The sequence below is a fragment of the Ovis aries genome, chromosome 14 (genome assembly GCF_016772045.2).
Source record: "Ovis aries strain OAR_USU_Benz2616 breed Rambouillet chromosome 14, ARS-UI_Ramb_v3.0, whole genome shotgun sequence".
Lineage (NCBI taxonomy): Eukaryota > Metazoa > Chordata > Mammalia > Artiodactyla > Bovidae > Ovis > Ovis aries.
Genome location: NC_056067.1, coordinates 9,673,220 through 9,696,246, shown reverse-complemented (window position 1 = coordinate 9,696,246; position 23,027 = coordinate 9,673,220). Strand labels below are relative to the sequence as shown.

The following is a 23,027-nucleotide window of genomic DNA, read 5'->3' as shown; positions in this document are numbered from 1 at the left end:
GGAACACATCTCTTCTCCTTGGGGATAAATCACAACCAGGACGGTTGGGAAATTCTACAGGTGCTGGAGACCCATTTTGTAGAGAGCAAGCCTTCAGTAATCCTGAGCAGAGAAGATGCTGCCTTGCTGGTGCGAGGAAGGGCAGGGCAGGGATTCAGGGTCCATTCTTGGTGGATCAGAGGAGCACCAAAGGTAGGGCTTTGTTATGGAGATAAACAAAACTTTAATTTAGTTCTGACAAATTTAATTTTGAAATGCCTTTGCCCCAGGACAGTCTTCCTGGCATGGATTCCTACGTGACACCAAGTTTTGCTAGTGTCCTGGAGTGCATGCTGGGGAGGGCCCCTGGTGACTCCGCTCACAAAAGAACAGAAAACTGCTTTCATGGGAAGAATGGTGTCACTGGTGGCATCCCGATCCCTCCAGTTGTTTTGCTTTTGGTTTGATGTGTTGGTTGATGTTTCTCATGTTTCTTATGGCAGTTTCCCAAATTAGTGTCACCGTGATTGCCTGACAAGGAATCAATTTCCTGTTTGTTTACTAAAACTAGCAATTTCCTGCAGACAGACTGCCTAGGGAGGAAGGAAATGTTTCTTAGCAACTCTTGACTTACAAGTTTGGCTTTGGTGTGCTTCTCTGATCTCGTCATTATTCAGTGGCTTTGTCATCATCAATTTCACACATTGTGTGTAATGATACAAACTTGGTTCCGTTGATTCCTGGTGACATACAGGTGGTACTAGCTTAGGATAAGTAGGTAAAGATCAGTGTTGGAGTCACACATACACTTACTAGGAGTTTGAACAAACTTCAGCAGATAGTGAAGGACTGGGAAGCCTGGCGTGATACAGTACATCGGGTTGCAAAGAGCTGGACACAGCCGACCAGCTGAACAACCAAAGACTGAGACCTGCTTAAGACAGTTTTAACTATGTCAATGGAGTTTTCTCATCTGTACAGTGGGGATAATCTCTATTTCACTGTTCCTTGAATTATATAAATTATCTATGTAATATATAGTTACATATTACATATAAAATGTATAACATAATATGTAAATACACACACAAATAATGTAAAATATCTCACCGTAGGAGGCTCTTACCAAGTATTAGCATCCTCCCCTTCCCCTTTTTGTTTAAAATCTGAATTAAGTCATCTTCTTGACATCTTCCTGTACCTGGTTATCTCTATTTCACTCTGTGTCTTTCTACCTCCTCTCTCTACCTACGTACCTACCTACCAATCATTTATATGTTGTTTCCCAAGTCTGAAGGATTTGACTGTTACAAAAGAAGATGGGAAAAGAGTTAGTTATTAGGCAGGCAGGCAGCACTTGGTTTTACTTTGGTCATTAAATATTATAGGCCAACCAGAGCACCATTTGAAAAAATATACCTTGGCTTTGTCACTGTGTTTAAACTGTTCTAAAGCCAGTCTAAGCCCAAGCACACACATTAAAAATCTCAGATCACCTTTATTTGACTGTTTCACAAACAAGTTAAAATTTCATGGCAACTACACAGTAAATCAAATGTTGATTTATAGCCCAGAGACTATAAGCAAGTCAGTAACTAGGGCCCAAAGGTACAGTATCTTCAGTTGAATGAAAAAAGTTTTAAATAATAAACTTTTATCTCTTTTAAATGTCTATGAAAAAATTCATTTAAAATTTCTGAAAAATTTTATCTTGGGGGAAATAAATAATATTTAACACCAGAACAGGATTGACATGAGTGCATGACAATGCAAAAATTTTTCATATAGCCTTATTTCAAACCCTTTAATAATCGGAATGCACATATATTATAAAGAATGACTAATATAAAGGAAAAGCTTTAAAAAGTAGCAGAAAATGGAGAATTCAGCATAAATTTTTATAGAACTTCTATGAACCACTTTCTCAAAGACTTCAGAGCGTTGTCGTGAAAATTACTATGGTTTTACTACACCCATTGCTTCTCACTGCATCCCTACCGCCCAGCAAGCACTTGGGACCGGCTCGGAGGGTAAAGAATCTGCCTGCCGATGCAGGAGACCTGGATTCAGTCTCTGCTTTGGGAAGGTCCTGTGGAGAGGGGAAGGGCAACCACTCCAGTATTCTTGCCTGGAGAATCCCATGGACAGAGGAGCCTGTTGTGTCAGATAGAGTCAGACACAACTGAGCGACTTGGGACCAAACAAAATTTCAAAAGTTTACCAAGTTCAGCAACCCTCCAGTGATTGCTGTTCTGATAGTGATGCAGCGTGCACAGTAGGAAGGAGCTTTTCTGCCTCTCCAATTGGATGCCTATCTAAATGATTTGTTTAAATCATAGACTTATTCTTAATTTACAGAATTAAAGTTCCTATCTGAAGTCCTTATTCACACATTTAGTCCCCCCATTTTTTCCTGTCTCTGCAGATTTTGTATACGCTTTTACATTGCTGTTGTTTAGCCACTCAGCTGTGTTCTACTGTTTCGCGACCTCATGGACTGTAGCCTGCCAGGCTCCCCTGTTCATGGGATTTCCCAGGCAAGACTACCGGAATGGGTTGCCATTCCCTTCTCCAGGGGATCCTCCTGATCTAGGAGCGGAACCCACATCTCTTGCATTGGCAGATGGATTCTTTACTATTGAGCCAAACATAGAAGTAGAGAAATTTTTCAGCAGTGGGCTAATCCAGTAGCAATAGGAAATAAAATAAGGGTAATGCATTTTACATAGCAGAGGAATTATTGATTGCGGTAGACAAACAAGTATGAAAGCCCATTATCATAGCATTACAAGAAGTCCCAAATCTTCCGAGTCTCAACAGCCAGATAAGAAGATGGGTTGTATCATCTTTATGAAGAGTGCAGCTACATCACCATCATCACCATCACCACCATCATTATTATTGTTTCTGTTATTTAGTAGTTAAATAGAAAAGGTAGTTTCTTCTTTCTCAGTGCTCACCTTTCTCTTGTGACTTTTCTCTCCCTGGTGTGATTCACCTGATGATTCCTGCTTAAGTCAACTTCATGTGGCTAGATTAGCGCGCTCTACTTAGAAAATCAGAAAATGCTCGGAGACCCTTTAGAATTTGTTTATAGCCAAGTACATTGCAAGCTCTTAAAGACCCCACACAACACCCCTCACTCAGCTCTCCACCCCTCTCAGTTGGTTTGGTAGTGACTGAGTACTTGGGGGGACAGGAGTTAACTTTTGGGTCACCGAGATCTCTGATTTCACACCTGCCATGAAATGTAGCTGGGTTTATTTTGTTATGATGTTCAGTTTGGCAGGTGCTGGTGGAGAGCCAGGGCAGACCCCTCTCCCTGAATGATGTCCGTTGGGAGGGAACGGACAGCATCAAGGGTAACTTGTATCAAAACTAGAAAATGTTCGCGTGTTCTTCTTAGAACAAACCATCTGAAACAATTAATCATGGGTAAAATGGGGAGAAAATGTAATTTTTAATTAACTAAGATGGTTAATACACTAATTAAAAAATGGGGAAGGTGTGACTTCATTCAGTGAAAATAAAATCCTCACAGTCTTGTGCTTGGTAATGGGAAAGAAATTTCTGGCTCTCACTTGACTTTTTTTTTTTTTTTTCCAGTAACTTAGACTGAAATAAAATACATTGGTAATTATGAAATAACATTTTGATTCTGCAGTGCAACTGTATTCTAGCAATTTAAATACACCCTATGATTCAGGAAATGGTACCATTTTGGCGCCTAAGAATTGGTCTATTTTGTTGTTGTTTTTGAAGGGATTCAAAAGAGCAAACATGACAGAAATATCTCTGTGTTGACGAGGATCCTGGGGACAGGGAATATACTTACATACGGGAAAATTAAGGCATATCCTGCTTGTTCACAAAGTGTGCCCTTTCCTCTGATTTCTCAGTGTTCTAAGCTAAGTTGAGCTCCAGCATGATTTGTAAAGTGCTGGAGAGCCTGTGGGCTTGAGAGGCAAGGGCAAGTCTTACACTTGAGTGGACGGTCACTCGATGTCTGTCTTCCTCCCCAGGGAGGGCTCAGGATGAGGCGAGGTTTCTGATGCCTAGTTAGCGAGCCTGTGAGCCAGGCTGCTGACCGCCTGGCCTCTGAGGATGCTGCTGGCTGTGCTCCGCGGTGAGCCCTCCCCTCTGCCTTGCAGGAAGAGGGGAGCGAGGTCCACCGGGGAGACACGAGGCTGCGCCCTGTGGAGCCAGAAGAGGAAACCTGGTAAAGTGGGACTGCAGGCTTGGAGCCCCTGCCCCTGAAGCTTCTCCTACCCTCCGCGGGGCTGCTGACTTTCCCACTCACCCATTTGATGTCGGGGGACCCAAACGGCCAGCCAGAAGTGTGAACTTGCACTGGGCAAGACCCAGCATCTGTGACATTAGACAGTAACGTAGAAATCAGAGAAGAGCTACCGTCCAGCAGTTTTAACCACCAACACCCATTTATTTTAATGAAAAAAAAAATCTCTGCATTCTATATGCTTCAAAAAGATTTACTATAGAAACAAATACAATATATGGAACTCTATCTGTATAATTTCACTACAATAAAGACAACATATGACTTCTATTTCCTGTGAAGGCAAACTGAAAAGCACAGGTGCAAACAGAGATTGCATAAGAAAGCGTGAGCGCACCCGCGTGTGCGCGTGAGTGTGGTTAAAACCTTTAGTAAGCAATGGCATTAAAATATGCTAAGACACTTACCTGACCCTAGCTCGTGTCGAGCGCTAAGAAAAAGCCACAGGCTGTCACTAGTTCATCTGCTAGAAAAATTTGGTGTGAGCTTTGATGGTTCCGTTACAGCGTATGGACAAGAAGATAACCTTGGTACAAGCACTAACCTCCGTCTTATGTTCGCATGCTCACAGAATAAAAATCAGTTACTTCTCATACATAATGAACATCTTTTATTTTCAGGTTTGCAAACGACGGCCGTCGATTCACACAAAAGGGTACTTTTAAAACTACCTGTATTTACTCTATTGTATGCATGTATATAGGAAACGAACGGTGTGTATGCGCATAAATGTATGTCTGTACATGTGGGCCGATATATGTATACACATGGTACCTGATGGCCTCTTTGGACGCATGTGTGACCTCCATGATGACACTGGCTGTTGTACGTATGCCAAGGAGGGCAAGGTTCTCTATCCTGGGCCAGGTCCCCAGAAAACCCACTGGGACTGTGGTTTCCGGACACGTAAAAATGCAGAGAGATAGACACCCATGCATTTGATGGTGAAACGTCCAGCTCTGCTCCTCACCACCGTCATTCAGGATCATCCTCACATAGGATGGCAGTGAAAACTGTCCCCCTCTGCGGACCTGCCTAGAAGGTGGGTCGAGGAGAAGCGCCAGCTCTGTGCTCTGCTCTAGTGCTGAACTGGATGCTGAGGCCCTGGAGGGGTCGGCTGCTTTAGCTTCTACCCCTTCTGTGCTTAACCTCTTGGGGAAGGGTGACAATATATGAGGACCAAGCTTCTGTAGTCTGTCTCTATAAATACTGGGTATATACACATACAGATACGCATACATATACAAATACTAACCCACAGACCAAACCGGATGTGTGGAGTGCTGACTAGCAACATGGCAAACACATCAGGAAAAGTATTCATTGTTCCTCCTCCCAGAAGGTCAAGTTCTATGCCATGATGTTTAAAACACTCAAGGGAAAATTCAGAGGATTCCATTAATTAAAGGGGAAAAGGAAGATGTTGTCAAAATGGTGAAGTACAGATTAAGTGAAAATTGCAAAGGAAATGAAAATCTGAAACAATTGAGGCCTGGTTGTGAAGTTCGAGAGCTGTAAACGGCAATCTTCAGATTTGGATTTTTTTTTTTTTCTTTTTTTCCTGTTGCTATGGAAACTTGGGAATCAAGCTTCAGATGTCAGGAGTTCTCACAGACCTGAATGGAAAAGATTCAGAGTCAAGTCAAGGAATATAACAACTCGATTCAAAAACATTTTAGCTAAATACTAGATACATGACTGGCAAGCTATAATAAATGCATTTATAAATGTTGTACTACTTTGGGGAAGTTTTTTTCTTCTCCTTCTTAAGCATAACATTTGAAGAGAGAAGGAATAGTTCTCCTGATTTATGACTCAAAAAGCTGGACTACTCTCAAAATGCGAATACCACGTCTCACACCTCAGATCAACCGTGGTCCCTCCCGCTGCCTCACTGAACCCTGTCTTCTGCAGTTGGCCCAGGGCTGGGCTATTTTATAAACAAGCCTACTTGGCAGCTTAGAAATGGACCATCATCCCAGATACATATACATATATATATATATATATATATTTTTTTTTTTTTTTTTGGTCACTGAGAAAAGCAAGATAGTAACTGGTGGTTCTGCAGAGATGGTGTTCCTGAGGGCTGCTGTCACAAATGACCACAAATTCAGTGGCTCACAGACCACACACACTCACTCTCCTACACTCTGGAGGTCAGAATTCTTAGGGGGCTACAGTCCAGGCGCTGGCAGAGAGTTCCTTTTGGAGCCCCCTCCTCCCCTTCAAGCTTCCCCCCAGAGGTTGCCTGTTTGCACGAGGCCCCTCCCTGCCTCTCTGTGACCTGCACCAGGGTTTGCATTGCTTGCTCTCTAGGCCTTAGGCCAGCTGAGGGACTTCCACTCTGCCTGACGACAGGGTGAACGGACGCAGCTTGGCTCTCTGCCACCTTTGCTTAATTGTTATTATATCTTGGATTTGTACAGGGAGAAGGTACCACGAAAAACTCGTGTTACAAAGAAACAAAAATGTATAAAAAATCAACCCACAAGGCAAGTCTAGTCTATTCTGGAATGAATTGATTGTTGGAATATAATGGATTGTTCTGTAAAGCTCAGGGCTTTTCATTCTAAATCTGTTAAGGGGGTGGGTCAGTATGTAAACGTCACCAACCTGTGCTGCACCCCATTGATTTCAGAGTTTAAAGTAGTCATGTATCTGTTTTGGAAAATTTAGAGCAGCTGCTCTAAATTTTAGATAAAAAAATCTTTGTAATGTGACTCGAGTGTAAATAAAATGATATTGAGGAGGTTAAGGGAGAAAGCTGTTTTAACAGAAAGGACCATGGACATGAACACGCTGATTCAGATGCAAGTTTCATTGTTGTTTTCTATACCTAGGGATTTTTATACAGCTTGACAGGTGAATTCCTTTGGGGTTAGGACCCTTCTGAACTCATTTAATTTCCTTTTTTTTCAGGTGAATTTTTCTGCCCTTGCTACACCATTGCCTTAAACTCTTTGGTGACCTGGGCTGCAGTAAACTCTATTCTTCATATTCACTTGCATTTGAAGACTGGAAAAGAACATATTAAATGGTATAACTAATTTCATTTAAAAACATTTTCCTGTGTGAGACCAATAACTTAAAATAATCATTTTGGTCATTGAGAAAAATAGGAAAAAATTTTGACTTAAGAAGATCCACTCCATTTGAAAGCCCTCAAGCCCCATTTAAGTCAAGTCAGACCACAGCGTATCTCCTGTGACTGTTGAGTTGATCGCATGAAGAAGTTCACAGGGATGTAATGTTCTTAGCTGTGCATGTGTGTGGCACATAGAAAGCCCTGGGACGTCAGAGGTTGACTGTCGTTGTCCATAAACTTGGAGGGGCCAGCTCCGTCTGCAGGCCGAGGATGGCCTGCTCTACTCCGGCCTGGTGCTCCTCCAAGCTCTGCCTCTGCCCATAATATATTTCACAATGAAGAGGAGCGAAATATTGATACACTCAATGACATGGACTGCGCAATTCTGTTTACAGAAAATTCTAGAGAAGGCAAGAATCTAATCAGAGAAGGCAGATCAATTAGAGTCTGGACTCTGGGGAGGGGATCAATAAGAAAGGGGTACAAGGAATGGCATCTTGATGGTGGAGTGGCTACACTTTACCAAAATTCATCAAACTGCACCCTTAAAATAGGTGAACTTTATGGAATGCAAATAATACCTTAATAAAAAACATTAGAATGATAAGTATTTCCGGTGACCATTTTTTTGCTCATTTGGTCATCTCTTTAAACTTCTTCACTGTGATCATCAAGGTTACAATTCAATGCCCCCTCCTTTCCAACATAGAGACATTTAATTTTGGTACTTATTCAAATGGTTCACCTGATCTGTTCTTTTATATTCTTGCTCTTGTGAATTAATTTAAAACAGTGTTTGAAAAGATTTCAGCACAATATTCCTTGAACTTGCCTTGTCACAGCACAAAAACCCTCATGGATGTGCCAGCTTGCTTTCTTTGGAGGGTCCTAGGGGGAGAATTATGCATCCCCTTGATGTCATCAACATGTGATTTAAACAACAAACTGGCAGTAAAAATCATTTCATTTACATTTTTTATTGCTTTCAATGTCATTAGTTTTATTTCTTTTACTTTGGGATGTCAAAGAAGGAATTGCGTCTCTCTCAGTTCAACTCTCAAATGCAACAAAGCCACCTATGGTATCATAATAAACTGAAATGTTTTTATTATCTTTTTCCACAAGGGAGGCAGTCTAATAATGAACACTGGCCTCCATGCTTACCCACCTTGGGAACTTTCTGAGCATCAGTGTCTTGTCTACAGGGTGAGATAAAACCACCAGGGCAGTGAAGGAAATAAGGAGAAAAGCCAAAGAACAGAGGTGTTTGGTTCATGAGAGTCTACTTGAATCAGAATATTATTTGGGAGGAGGAGCAAAACCCATTTTCTCTTCCCACGTTGGATGACGTGAGCCCTGCAGTTTTATGAACAAAGGCTTTAAAGACCAAATTGACATGCTTTTCCTGCCAAGAGCCAGGGAGTAAATGTTTTCGACTTTTTGGGCCATAGGGTCTCGGGGGCAACCACTCAGCTCTTTTTGTGGTAGTAGCAGAAAGCAGTCATAGGTTAAGTCTGTAAATGGATGGACCTTCTGTATTCTGTGCGTCTGCTCACTGGCTCAGTTGTGTCCCACTCTTTTTGCGATCCCATGAACTGTAGCCCACCAGGCTCCTCTGTCCATGGAACATCTGATTTTCCTGGCCATAATACTAGAGTGGGTTGCCATTTCCTCCTTCAGAGGATCTTCCCAACCCAGGGATCAAACCCACATCCCTTGAGTCTCCTGCACTGGTGGGCGGATTCTTTACCGCTGATTGCATTGAAAGCAATAAAATTACATTGAAAGCAATAAAAAATGTAAATGAAATGATTGTTACTGCCAGTTTGTTGTTTAAATCACATGCTGATGACATCAAGGGGATGCATAATTCTCCCCTTAGGACCCTCCAAAGAAAGCAAGCTGGCACATCCAGGGAGCATCAGTATTCTGCTGCTGCTGCTAAGTCGCTTCAGTCGTGTCGGACTCTGTGTGACCCCATAGACAGCAGCCCATCAGGCTCCCCCGTCCCTGGGATTCTCCAGGCAAGAACACTGGACTGGGTTGCCATTTCCTTCTCCAATGCACAAAAGTAAGAAGTGAAAGTGAAGTTGCTCAGTCGTGTCTGGCTCTTTGCGACCCCATGGACTGCAGCCTTCCAGACTCCTCTGTCCATGGGATTTTCCAGGCAAGAGTACTGGAGTGGGGTGCCATTGAATCAAATCTTAAAATCAGGAAGTGAGCCTTTCTTGGCCCTTGGGCTGTAGTTTGCCACTCCCTGCTTTAAAGAAACGTCGAACAGATTCTACCAAACCTCCACATTCATTCAAGGACCATGGCTGGTGGGGGAGTTCTCTTGTCCTGGCGCTTTATAATCTACTGATAGTTACAGTGTTGTTAGGACTCATGCCCCCACTTTGCTTAGTACTTTTGACCCATTTCTGTGTGCCCTCTTGCCATTGTCATGGGTCAGCCACGCTGCCCTTGCTCTTAGGAGAGAGTCTGAGCCACAGGACATTCAAGGCGTCTTATCCCTGCCAGTTTCTCACATGCCTGCATTATTAGTTTCATTCTTTCTCTGTTAGGAAGAACATCTTGGGCTAGGTCTATAAGAAAACAGGAATCATTGGCAGGCATCTCTAACGTTCAAACGGACATTATTAAATAATCTTATGCCTTTGATATAGGGACAGGGTGATGTTTGTTTTGAAGTCAGACAGGTCGGTGATGACAACGGTTCTTAACTATTTATCTTACCTGGGGACTGAAATGACATGCCTTGTGGTGCAAAACGTGGGAGGGTCATTTCCAGCTGCATAAGGAGAGTCAGGGTTTCTTTCTGAGGATAATTATGGCCTGTCCTCAGGTGCCCTGACCTGCAGTGGGATAACCATGTGGCTCTCCATTTAGGTGAGAACAGAAAGTGCACCTGACATTTCAAACACAGAATGCATGCACCTGTCTTTTCTCAATGGTGCTATTTTGAGTATAAAATGAACACGAGTTCTTTGGCAGTCACCAGACAATTCTGTCTTGGATTAACTGTGATCCAAGAGCTCAGACGGGAGAGATGAGAAGTGAGCCATCCTGGGGAACCTGCTCATTATTGACACTGGTAGGTCAGGGTGCTCCAAAGTAGGAGGAACAAGAAAGTCCTTTGTCGGAGGAAGCAGATGCTGCCATGCCTATTATATTCCTTTTAATCTCAACAGATTACATCTTACTAGTATTTAACATAATGATTTGGAGTAGCAGGCATGTGTATTATTGTAAAAAATATTGTGTAAACATACAAAAACACTGGGTATGTGTGCTGGAGGCTACAGTCACCTGGGATGTTGGTTCCCTGGGTTGGATGGGCAGGGGATCTATCTGTACTTCAACAATTGGAGCAGGAAGCCTCCATTAAAACACTCACTGGCCACCTAGAGGGGCTGGTAAGTGAGCAGAGTCTTGAAGAGCCTTGGTTCACGGAGAGTCAGGCTTTGGTGTCATGTAAGTGTGTTTATGGGCCTCCCAGGTGGCTCAGCGGAAAAGAACCGGCCTGCCAATGTGGGAGATGTGAGTGCGATCTCCGGATCGGGAAGATTCCCCTGGAGAAGGAAATGGCAACCCCCTCCAGTATTCTTTCTTGCCTGGGAAACTCCATGGACAGAGGAACCTCGCAGGCTATAGTCCATGGGGTTGCAAAAGAGTTGGACATGACTTGGCAACTAAACAATGCCACCAGTTGTGGGTGATGTGTGAGTGGCTACTCAATCATCTGTTCCATCTGTGTACACATACACATGCACACACAGCATTTTTATTTCTGTACAGTCACCCAGGAAGTACTGCCCTCTGGCCTATCCCGACTCTGCTATATGTGAATTCTGCTCCGTGTCTGTCTAGTGCTCACTTGAGAAGCTGGTGGAAAACAGAGTTCAGAGGTTTACTGCAGTAGAGTGGGTCAGAGCAGGACACTAAATAATCCCCACGTGTCTGTTGATAGGGGAGTACACTGCACCATAGTCCTCCGATGGGAGGGGATGCTCTCCAGCTGTTAGAGTGAATGAACCAGAGCAGTGTGTTTGTTTGCCTGGCTCTCGAGCTAAGAATGGTTTTCATACTATTAAAGGGTGCTAAAACACGGAAGACAGAACCAAAACAGCTATAAAAAGGAATATGAAACAGAGCCCTGATGAGACCCCAGAGCCCAAAGTATTTGCCACCTGGCCCTTGATGAGAAAAGCTTGCCAACCCCTGAACTACAGCAACATAGATGGGGCTTGGAAATGTAATGAAAAGAGGGAGAACAGAGAGTTCCAGCACATCAGGCTCAACGCGATATGAATTAGACCAAGTCTGACAAACTGCACAAAGTAGAACTATATGGGGGGTGTGTAGTAACAGTATAAAACAATGCCCACACACGCTGGGTCATGACAGCTATTGTCTCTGGGGAGAGAGAGAACAGGAAATGAAACTGGGGAGAGGGACAGGGGATTTCAGCTTCACCTGTAATGTTCATGTTTTATACAAAAGGAAGGAAAGAAGGAAAGGAGGGGGGAAGAAAGAACAAGAGAGAGAGGAATATATATTCCCTCCCTCTCTCTCTCTTTCTCTGTCTCCCCCGCTTCTTTCCTTTCTCTCCCCACTCCATCCCTCACTTCCTCCCATCCATCTATCCATCCATCCAGGGAGAGACCTTGCACTGTAAATTCTCCTCTCTAATTCCATTCCAAGGTCAGTGGCTCAGCAGGGAGCTCTACATGTCTGAAGTTGGAATGAGACTTCCTGTTGACTCCACGCAACACTGTCACCAGGATACAATAATTTCTGTCTTTATTTTCTAATCATCACTTTCTTTAGCCTCCTAATTCACAACAACACCATTCACCTTCTCAGGGGGTAAATTCTGAGGCCCCAAAGTCTTTTGAATGGCATTCGTTACAAGTTAATAATTGCTAAGGTTAAAAGTGGACTCAGTTCAGTCGCTCAGTCGTGTCCGACTCTTTGTGACCCCATGAATTGCAGCACGCCAGGCCTCCCTGTCCATCACCAACTCCCGGAGTTCACTCAGACTCACGTCCATCGAGTCAGTGATGCCATCCAGCCATCTCATCCTCTGTCGTCCCCTTCTCCTCCTGCCCCCAATCCCTCCCAGCATCAGAGTCTTTTCCAATGAGTCAACTCTTTGCATGAGGTGGCCAAAGTACTGGAGTTTCAGCTTTAGCATCATTCCTTCCAAAGAAATCCCAGGGTTAATCTCCTTCAGAATGGACTGGTTGGATCTCCTTGCAGTCCAAGGGACTCTCAAGAGTCTTCTCCAACACCACAGTTCAAAAGCAACTGGACTAGTAAGCCCCAAATAGGAAATATTTGACACCCGTATCTATTTATCTGATGCTCACACCACTATTACTCGGCATAATAGTTCATTTATTTAAAATAATCCTTCATTATGTCACAGTCATGACAACCAGTCAGTGAAAAGATTGTATAAATATGCAATCACTTCTTTTCCTACAGTCTCCACATCCTTCCATGCATTCTCATGACTCTTCTATAAAGGGTGTAGAATCTCCTTAAATCTAGCTAAAGATTACGCTGCACCATGCAGAGAGAAATAGGGCCCTGGTAGACCAGTTAACCAATCTGGGCACATCTGTCTGAGCTCAAGTTCAGGGTCATCTGCAGCAACCTCCTCTCCACCTGCTCTGTTGACGGCATTGGGTGCCTTTGCACGGTTCCTCAGATTGGCAGGGGGATGTGAAGGGGCCTTTGGACATTAGTGGGAGCACCTTTACAGGTAACATTCCATTATACAGACGTAAGCTAAAAATGAATTCCTCTGGGATGCATATTTTGGGAAAGAAGATATGTTGAAAAAGAGTGGGTTTGGGGCAGTTGTGTTTTCCTACCGTGTGCACGCACACTAGAGTTCGGTGAACTTACGGGCTAAGCTGAAGAGGGGCAGGAGCAGGGCTGCGGCTGCACTGAAGTGTGGGGCCCCTGCTGCGTTGCAGTCCACTTTGGAATTCTTGCAGGAGCACACTTGTACCCTGAGGTCTGTGATGTTTGTCATGGGCGGCTTCCCCGAATCTGTCACCATGATGGGCAGGTGGTAGTTTGCTTTGTTCAGATTTTGAAGGAGGCTCACCAGGGCGTGTGTATCTGTAAATACAAAAGGGGGCCTTCATAAAAAAGGGTTGGACCTCTGCAAACAAGAGCGGAATTTCAGCAACTGAACTCACAAAGTAGGCAGTGCATTGATGTAACTACAAGAGTACTCAAATATAAATCTATTAACACCAATAAACATAGAAATTCAGCTCTTCACTTGTGGAAATCACATTTCAAGTGCCTAGCAAGCACACGTGGCTGGTGACTACCATACCAGATTGTATTTGTTGGCATTTGTGCCCAGTCTTGTCCGACCCGATGGACTGTAGCCCACTAGGCTCGTCTGTCCATGGAATTTTTCCAGGCAAGAATACTAGAGTGGGTTGCCATTTCCTCCTCCAGGGGATCTTCCTGACACAGGGATTGAACCCGCATCTCCTGCACTGGCAGAAGGGTTCTTTACCCTTGAGCCACCTGGGAAGCCCACCATATCAGAAAATACCAGATAAAGCACTTCCATCATGGAGGAGTTCTGTGTTTCAGGGCCATTATAATCAATTTCAGGAGGACCCAATTTGGTGGAGATGACTGAGTACCGAGAACTCCTCCCTACAAATGTATTAGACTTAAAGTATAGTACATCTTCACAAAGATCACATTCTGCATCTAGAAGAAGTAATGTAAAAACCCATTCTTGAATTGTCACATTGTGCATCTTAAATATATACAATTTTTATTTGTATATAAAAATATGCAATAAAGTTGGAAAAAATAAATTGTTAGCTCAGAGCATTTTTATATAAGAATCCAGATTCAAATAATCAAGATACACTTTTGGAACAACAATAACAAAAATCTACTCACTTTTAAGGTGGGCAGGCCCCCCTGCCCCCATCTATTTCCATGGAAATGGTTTCTACACTCTAGTCTGTTTTTAAAAAATTATCTTTATCTATTTATTTTTTTGGTCATGCTGGGCAGCATGTGGGATCCTAGTTTCCCAACCAGGATCAAACCTGTACCCCCTGCAGTGGAAGCTTGGATTCTTAATTACCAGACCACCAGGAAGGTCCCTATAGCTTAGTCTTAATCAGGCCTCAGACCCCAGTCTTTATCAGGCCCCAGGTTTGTGGGAATTCATAGCACTGATACACAACTTGGGGACTGGATCTTTAAGCCCGTGGTTGGTGGGAACATCCACCACTACCTAGGCCACTGGTCAGCACTCAGAACTGGCCGTCTCACCTGGCACTGTTTTGGCCTTGGGCTATTTTCTCTTCAGTCATTCAGATGACTAGGGATTTGTTTTTTTTTTTTTTTTTTTTCCGAGCTGCATGGCTTGTGAGATCTTAGTTCCCCGACCAGGGATCAAACTCATGCCCCTGTATTAGAAGGCAGATTCTTAACCACTGGACCACCAGGAAAGTCCCAGCTATTTTTTTAAATTGACTCTTTCTGGGCATAAACAATGATAAATATTAAAAAAAACTTGGAGGAACAAGAAAAAGAATCTAGAAGGCATCTTAACTATTAAATAAAACCAGGAGGGAAAAGAAAATTGTGACGACCTGAAAACAAAAAAAACTGGAAATAGAACTGCCATACGTCCCAGCAATCCCACTGCTAGGCATACACACCAAGGACACCAGAATTGAAAGAGACACATATACCCCAGTGTTCGTTGCAGCACTGTTTACAGTAGCTAGCTAGGACATGGAAGCAACCTAGATGTCCATCGGCAGACGGATGGATAAGGAAGCCGTGGTACATATACACAATGAAATATTACTCAGGTATAAAAAGAATATATTTGAGTCAGTTCTAACGAGGTGGGTGAAACTGGAGCCTACTATACAGAGTGAAGTAAGTCAGAAAGAGAAATACCAATACAGTATATTAACACATATTTATGGAATTTAGAAAGACAGTAACGATGACCCTATATGCAAGACAGCAAAAGAGACACAGATGTAAAGAACAGTGTTTTGGACTCTGTGGGAGAAGGCGAGGGTGGGATGATTTGAGAGAACAGCACTGAAATATGCACACTACCATATGTGAAACAGATGACCAGTGCAAGTTTGATGCGTGAAGCAGGGCACTCAAAGCCGGTGCTCTGGGACAACCCAGAGGGACGGGGTGTGGAGGAAGGGGGAGAGGGGTTCAGGATGGGGGGACACAGGTACACCCGTGGCTGATTCATGTTGTTGTACGGCAGAAACCTCCAATTAAAATAAATAAATTAATTAAACAAACAGATGGAGGATTATCCTAACCAGAAGGTGACAGCAGCAGAAATAACCGATGTGATGATGACGCCAGTGAAATGGCAGGTTAACACAAGGAAGATTCTCTGATCTGCAGGTAGAGGAGAAAGTCTTTGATAAGAAAGTTCCAGGTGGAAACTGAAGCTGGGGATGATTATTCAAATCAGTGACAGCCACAAAAACTAGCAAATAAAACACTAACCCCTCAAACAAGAGAAGGGCTGTTTTAATTAAAAATAATCAGTGTAACCGAATTCATTCTTTAAAAAGCAATAAAATAGACAAACAGGCAAATAGAATCAATAACAAGAGAAAGGCGCTAATAAAATGAGATATGAGATAAGGCCATAACAATACAGATGAGGTTTTTTTAATAGAAAATTTTATGCACAATTGTATAATACATTTTCAAAACTTAATGGAATGTATAATTCTCCATCCCTCTCAAAAACTCTACCTCTGAAGTAAGAAGAGGGAACCCAGCCCTGACCGGGGCAATCATAAGATAAATTCACCATTGATGGCAAAGTGTATGTAACATGTGAGTTCTGGTCTCGGTTTTATTGCGAGGCAAGGTGATTGCAGGAGTGAGTTCCCACTTGCCATGGGGAGGGGAGGGCAGTGGGGGAGTCACAATTCAGTACATTTGATATTTCAGTCTTAACATGGCAGATGATAAATGTTGGGACAAGTTTTAAATTCTACCTGTCCACGTGCAAGGTTGGTGGAACGGGGCGTTGTTTGCAAGTTTCATAAATGAGGGACAGGACGGATGGGAGAAGATATCAAAGTTGAAAGTCAAAGCCAAGGTCATTTTAAAGACAAAGTCTTTACAATTCTGAGATCTGCAGCATAAAACGGAAGGTGAAGGATCAGAGGAAAGGCTTTCTGAAGATTCCTGCACTGCTGCTTCTCTTAGGAAGGCAAGCATAGCCCAGAAATCTCTGCAGTGCTGGTGAACTTTAAGGTAAACACAGTGATCTGAGTGAGGAGAGGCACCTGAGCCAAGATCCCCAGCTTTTGAAGGCTGAAACCTGGGTGGGTGCAGAGGGTGAAGCATGGGGTGCACAGCTCACAGGGCACAGCGGAGAAAAGATGAGACAGAAAGCGGAAATCTGTCATGTTTGCATTTCTGAGAAACTGATATTCAATATTTTTACAATTGTGTACAGGTGCTGGTAGGAAAATTGTCAGTGTTTGTAATGTGTGAATAACTTGAGACAAACCACGTGAGAATACACGAGAGCACAGGAAACGAGGAACAGCTTGGAACAGAAGCCAAGCCAGGGAAACCAGGCTTCAAAACTGAAGAATAACAACGGAGCGTTAAGAGGACTTACTGTTGATCTTGGAGATCTTCCAGACTTTATCAGGAACAGTTTGTTTGTGGATTTCAAATTTGAAAGGATCTGTGTTTGGATGAAGATCCTTATCTGTTGCTCCCAAAATGACTACGCTGAGGTTTTTGGCATCATCACAGACCTCTGCTACCGTGGGGTAAATGAAGGGCGCGTTGTCATTCACGTCTTCCAGGGTTATCAGCAGAGTCCCCGTGCCAGTGGCGGGTGGGTTGCCTATAGGGAAAGGGGAGATGTTAGCACACAACCTATACAACGCAGGGGTCATTGTCCACAGCGCCTCTTCCCAAAGTGCCAGACACCTTCACTACTGTCATTACATTTTAGACAGGACCAAGAGGGTGGCTTCCATCTGTGTATAAAGTTTAGTGGTTTAAGAAGCCTCGTAGTATTATGATCTCTAGGCCTATCCCTGTTGCTGCGAGTGGCATTGTTCCATTCTTTTTATGGCTGAGTAATATTCCACTGCATGTACACCACGTCGTCTTTATCCATTCACCTGTCCATGGACATCTGGGTTGTTTCTATGTCCTGGCTATTGTGAATAGGGCTGCTGTGAACACAGGGCCGCATCTATCTTTTCGAATTACAGTTTTCTCCAGGTATATGCCTAGGAGTGGGGTTGCACTTAGAAGTAATCATACTAAGTGAAGTAAGCCAGGCTAAGAAAGACAGATATCATATGATATTGCTTACATGTGGAATCTTAAAAAAACAACAACAACAAAATACAAAAAACCTTTTATCATACGTAAGGCTTCTGACTGATGTTCTTCAGACTTTACCGTTAGAGTGCTAAGCTTTAAACCCACATGTCATACCAGTACATTGAAATTCACTCAAAGGATGGAAATGATAATTAGAACTTATCCTTGCTTACCATAATGAAACCTTTAATCTAAATAGCCGAGTATTTGCATGTTGGCAGTGGGAAGCCAACATGAGTGTTTCAGAAAGGCAGTGGAACAATCTGATTTGACTTATTTGTGGAAACACACAGTGGTATAGACAGGAGATGCTGGGCACTGGAGGCAGGGAGCCCAGCAACAGACTGCATCATGAAGGGCAGTTTGAATGGCAAATACATGTCTCGTCTTATTGAGGCCCTCAGGTGAGGCTGCCAGAAGAAAAGCGGGAAGTAGCAGGGCGCAGAAAGACAACAGCTTCCGCTCTGACTGTGCCAAGAGCCTGTCAAGTTCCATGCACCTGCAAGAAAGCGCCCAGAGCTTGGGAGACATGTCAGGGCTGAGTTAGCCAATGGGAATTGTCAGTGTAGATGCTTTTGAAACCTTTCTAGCGAATTAGGTTACCTGAGGTGAAAGTGCACAATTATGGAGGGGTGGGCACCTCAAGAAACCCCAAAGAGCAGGTTAAAAGTTTTCAAACGCCAGGTGATAGTTTCTGGAAGACATGGGGGAGATGAATTGGAGGAGGAGGCAATGATCAAGAATTAAATGTGTTATGATGCCCCAAAAGGATAAGGAGTCAAGAGAAGCCATGGGGTTTCCCAAGAAGAACGTTACTGGTGACTTTCTAGGGAGTGATTTGCATTGGTGGGGGAGAAGCCAGATTGAAGGAAGCTGATCAGTGATTCAAAAAGCATGAGAACAGATACTCTTTAAAGTTTTTTTTTTTTTAATTTTTAGTGAAGAATAGTTGATTTACAATGTTGTGTTAATTTCTGCTTTATGGCGAAATGATTCAGTTATACATATACATGATTTCCTGGTGGTTCAGACAGTAAAGAATCTGCCTGCAGTGCAGGAGACCCAGGTTTGATTCCTGGGTCGGAGAAGGGAATGGCAACCCACTCCAGTATTCTTGCCTGGAACCTGTCTGGTTACAGTCCCTGGGGCTGCAAAGAGTCAGACGTGACTTAGCAACTAACACTGACTGGCTGACACATATATACACATCCTTTTTCATATTCTTTTCCATAATCGTTTATCACAAGACGTGTTGAATATAGCTCCCTGTGCCATTGTTGGGCCTTGTTGTTGACCCATCTTATATATAATAGCTTGCATCTGCTAACCCCGAACTCCCAATGCACCCCTTCCCCGCCCCATCTCCTCCTTGGCAACCACAAGTCTGTTCTGTATGCCTGTGAGTCTAGAGAATGGATACTCTTTAGTGGGGCTGGTGGAACAGATCAACACCCAAAGATAGTTCCAGAGTAAACATTCAAGTAAGCGTCTGCTAAAACAGGAGCACAACTGTAATTAATCATCAGAGCACAGCTATTTCTAATGGCGGCAGAGCATCAACTATTGTTAGCGCAAGAACTCAAAGAAGATGCATAATTACTTTGAAGTTGGTTTCTCACTGTCAGCTTTAGTCATTTGGCTGAATTTCTTTATTGAAAAATTATTTTTCTCTTTTTATGGAACTAATTGAATATCTCAGAGGAATCCATTATATTTTTTTTCACTCTGAATATAATATGGAGTCATTTGGTAGAATGGATGAGAAGGCATTATGAGTGTTTGAAATATGGTCATAAGAATTGGCCTTTCATGAACTTAATTATACTACTGTCTTCAATTTCCCCTGTGTTATTCTCAGGCCAGGCTGGTGATGTCTTTTTCTGAAGTCAAGCAAAATGAGCTTGTTTTTCTTTTGTTGAGAAGGTAAAGAATGGATTCTCAAAATCCTCAGGGAAAGCCTCTCCCAATTTCTGTGTACGAGATGGAGGAAAATCACCACCCCAAACTAAAATGTAATTTAAAATGTAAAGATTCTTCACGAGCCCTTTGGCTTCAGCAGTTGTGGGGGTCCAGGAAATACCAAGCTTTTGGCACTCGACAAAAATCCCTCACCCCTCTTCTCTCCTTTCTGTCCGTAAGCCAGAGCTCTCAAGGGCCCACTCTGCATGACCAAACACCGGAACCAAAGCACGGCTGGGACCGACCCCTCCTCTATTCCAGTAGGGAAAAGCCTCAATTTGAGCGAAATCCTGGGATGTGGAGCTAGACCTGCATTTGCCCTTCTTGTGCGCTCCTCAGAGGAGCCCAGGGCCACATTCTCGGAGGATGCGAGAAGACTCAGAGGAGGTCCCACCTCAGAACCCGTGTCTGTAAGGGCTTTTGTCTTTATAACGTCAGGAGATGCAATGGCCCCCAGATGAACCACTCCTGTCAGGGGGTCTTAAATAGAATGGGAGGTGGGTTCCCCTTTGGGAATCTGATGAAGGTCATGGTCCTTCCTGCCTTAGGAAACGCACTCCGGTTCACACCGAAGGGTTGGCAGTCACTGGGAGATCTGGAAGTGCGGCCTGGGCTCTGTGCAAGGTTGGAGCTTCTGATGTGCGACACCTTGGTTTTAGCTGTTGTGAGGCTGAGGCAGAGAGGTTGAGCACCGGCTCAGGTGAATTCCGTGTCTCAGGCCTCCTTCCCTAGAACGAGGGTTAATCTTAGCTTTCTATGTCCAAGTTTACACTCTGTAGATTGATTCTTACAGGCTCTCATTTCAACTACAAAAGCAAACTAAAATTCCCAAACCATCATTTGGGGTTATTATTAGTATTGCTTTTGTATCTTTTTCTTGTGAGCTACTTTTATTGTGGTAAATATGCATAGTATTTACCATTTTTAAGCGTACAGTTCCGTGGCATGAAGCGCATTCCTACTGTGCAGCCATCGCTGCTGACCATCTTGAGAACTTTTTCCATCTTCCCCACCTGAAGCTCTGTCCCCACTAAAAGAGAGCTCTTCCTCTCTTCCTCCCCACAGCCTTCAAATCTTGGTGGGTCATTCATTTTGCTTCAAGCTTTCGTGCTGCCAAACAGTGGCCTGACATGGGAGTAATGGTCACCATTTTCTTTCCTGGACCTGAATAATCTAATCTGTTTTATCAACAGGACTGTGCCTTCAAGACCACAGAGATGCTCTGATCTCAGGGTGTGGTGCCCTGGACCACTGCTTGCTCCCGTTTCTGGCGTTGTCATTCCCACTCGGCACTGGCAGCTTATAATACTTCACAAATCGATCAGTTTAGGACCAAACTGATCCTGCGGCTGGATTTTGAAACAAGACAATTTAACTTGTGTCTGTTCCCTTTGGTGGTGATAGTCTCCTTGAGAGCTGGTCGAGTTGGCATCCTATGTCAGTGCCAGGTGTCCTGGCCAAACCCTCAGTCTGCTTGGTTCAGTATCGAAGCTTGGCCTTTTGCGTTCTAGGTGTAGTTGGGGCAGAGCTGTTCATTTTCTAAAAGTCCAAGTGAACCAGAGAGGTTGCAGTTTGAGCATGTGGGGCTCTACCCTCCAGTCTTCCCTCATTTTTCCAGAAGAGGAAACTGGGACTCAGAAGATGAAGCAGCTTGTCCACGGCGCTGGGACCACTGGTGCTGTGTCACCTGTCCGAGGACTGTGGCCCCTGAGACAGTGTTCCCATGCTGTGCGTGCTGTGGAAACTCCAGAAGTAAGTGGAATGCCCAGTGGTCGTAGCACAACCCACTGTCCGTGACAGGCTGTGGAGCTCAAAGTTTAGGTGTTCTGGCGCCGTGGTTGGCATCAAGAACTGGCAGAAGGGGTGAAAACCAATCTATGTGTTTTGTTATTTAAGTCATCAACAATATGCTGCTTTCTGTTGAGGGTGGGTGGAGCTAAGGTCTGTACCCAAGGGCACGTGTAACACCTGGGTCTCCTGGCACTGGGTGGATGTAATGAGAAGCGGGGCCAGGTTAGGGTTAGGGTTACAGGGATATCATTTTATTCAGAACCCTGACCACATAGGATTTTCACTTAGCCAAAATAAAAAAAACCCACTGAGATTTTATGATAGGTTCCATTATTCAAAAGATACACATATATATATATATTTATCTATCTTGTCAGTAACAGACAAAACCAGTGTGACACTAATTAAAAGATATATATGAAAAAAAAATAAAAGATATATATGATTAGGAAAAAGATTAGGAAGAAATATACCCAAACCTAAATAGTGATTATCTCTCCAGGTGATTAACATTAAAGTAATACTTTTCTCTTTTCAGTCTCCTTTATAATAACCGTGATTACTGTGATAATCAGTAACAGAAATGTAAATTCAAAAGTTATACAGGGATTAAAATTTTTTTCCAATTCTACTTTCTTTTCTCTATTTGTTTTTACAAAGAACTGGTATTTAGTAAATTTGCAGAGTTCTGCAACTACCACCATTATCTAATTCTATTTATTTATTAAAGTTTTTTTTCTTTTTTGATATGTGCCATTTTAAAAGGGCTTCCTAGGCGGCTCAGTGATAAAGAATCCACTTGCCAGTGCAGGAGATGTGGGCTCTATCCCTGTGTCAGGAAGACCCCTGGAGAAGAAAATGGCAACCCACTCCAGTATTCTTGCCTGGGAAGTCTTGTGGACAGAGGAACCTGGCGGGCTATATACAGTCCATGGGATGGCAAAAGAGTCGGATGTGGTCCAGCAATTAAACAACATACAACTTTTAAAAAAGTCTTTTTGAACTTGTGACAATATTGCTTCTGGCTTATGTTTTGGGTTTTTGGCTGAGAGGCATATGGGGTCTTAGCTCCGTAACCAGGAACTGAACCTGCAGCCCCTTCAAGCGAAGGCAAAGTTTTGTCCACTGGACCACCAGAAAAGTCCCCAAATGATATCTCTGAGGCTCATCCATGTTATACCAGGAATCAGTACTTCATTCCTTTTTATAGCTGAATAACACTCTATTCTGTTGATCGGCCATGTTTTCTTTATCCATTCACTAGCTAATGGACATCTGGGTTGTTTCTGCTTTTAGTCTGTTAGGAACAGTGCTGCTATGAACACCTGCATTTGAGAGACCAGATTTTCACGCACTACAAGGTCCCTAGACTGGTAAGATCAGACCCCAGTGCATCTCCTCAAGAGAGTACCCGGAGAAGAATAGGCTCCCTGGTCTTGCTGCAGTTCGCTGGGCAGGCTTCACATGCAAAGAAGGTTGAATCTCAGCCAGAACGCC

The 23,027-nt window shown here is 43.4% G+C and overlaps 1 protein-coding gene across 4 annotated transcripts in view; it reads right to left on the bottom strand.

Annotated features, from left to right (window-relative positions):
* Positions 1-4,399: 4,399 nt before the first annotated feature.
* CDH13 (cadherin 13) overlaps positions 4,400-23,027 on the bottom strand; it is a 1,037,580-nt gene continuing 1,018,952 nt past the window's right edge. For 2 of the 4 annotated variants that reach the window (XM_004014934.6, XM_012189616.5), the window contains 3 exons: positions 17,056-17,289; positions 13,281-13,499; positions 4,400-5,892 (listed from right to left, as the gene is read on the bottom strand). In XM_004014934.6, coding sequence (XP_004014983.2) covers positions 5,885-5,892; positions 13,281-13,499; positions 17,056-17,289 — 461 coding nt within the window. In that variant the 3' untranslated portion in view covers positions 4,400-5,884. Of the gene's footprint in view, positions 5,893-12,746; positions 13,500-17,055; positions 17,290-23,027 lie in introns of those variants that run through there. The other 2 variants (XM_060398282.1, XM_060398281.1) reach the window with 1 other exon arrangement.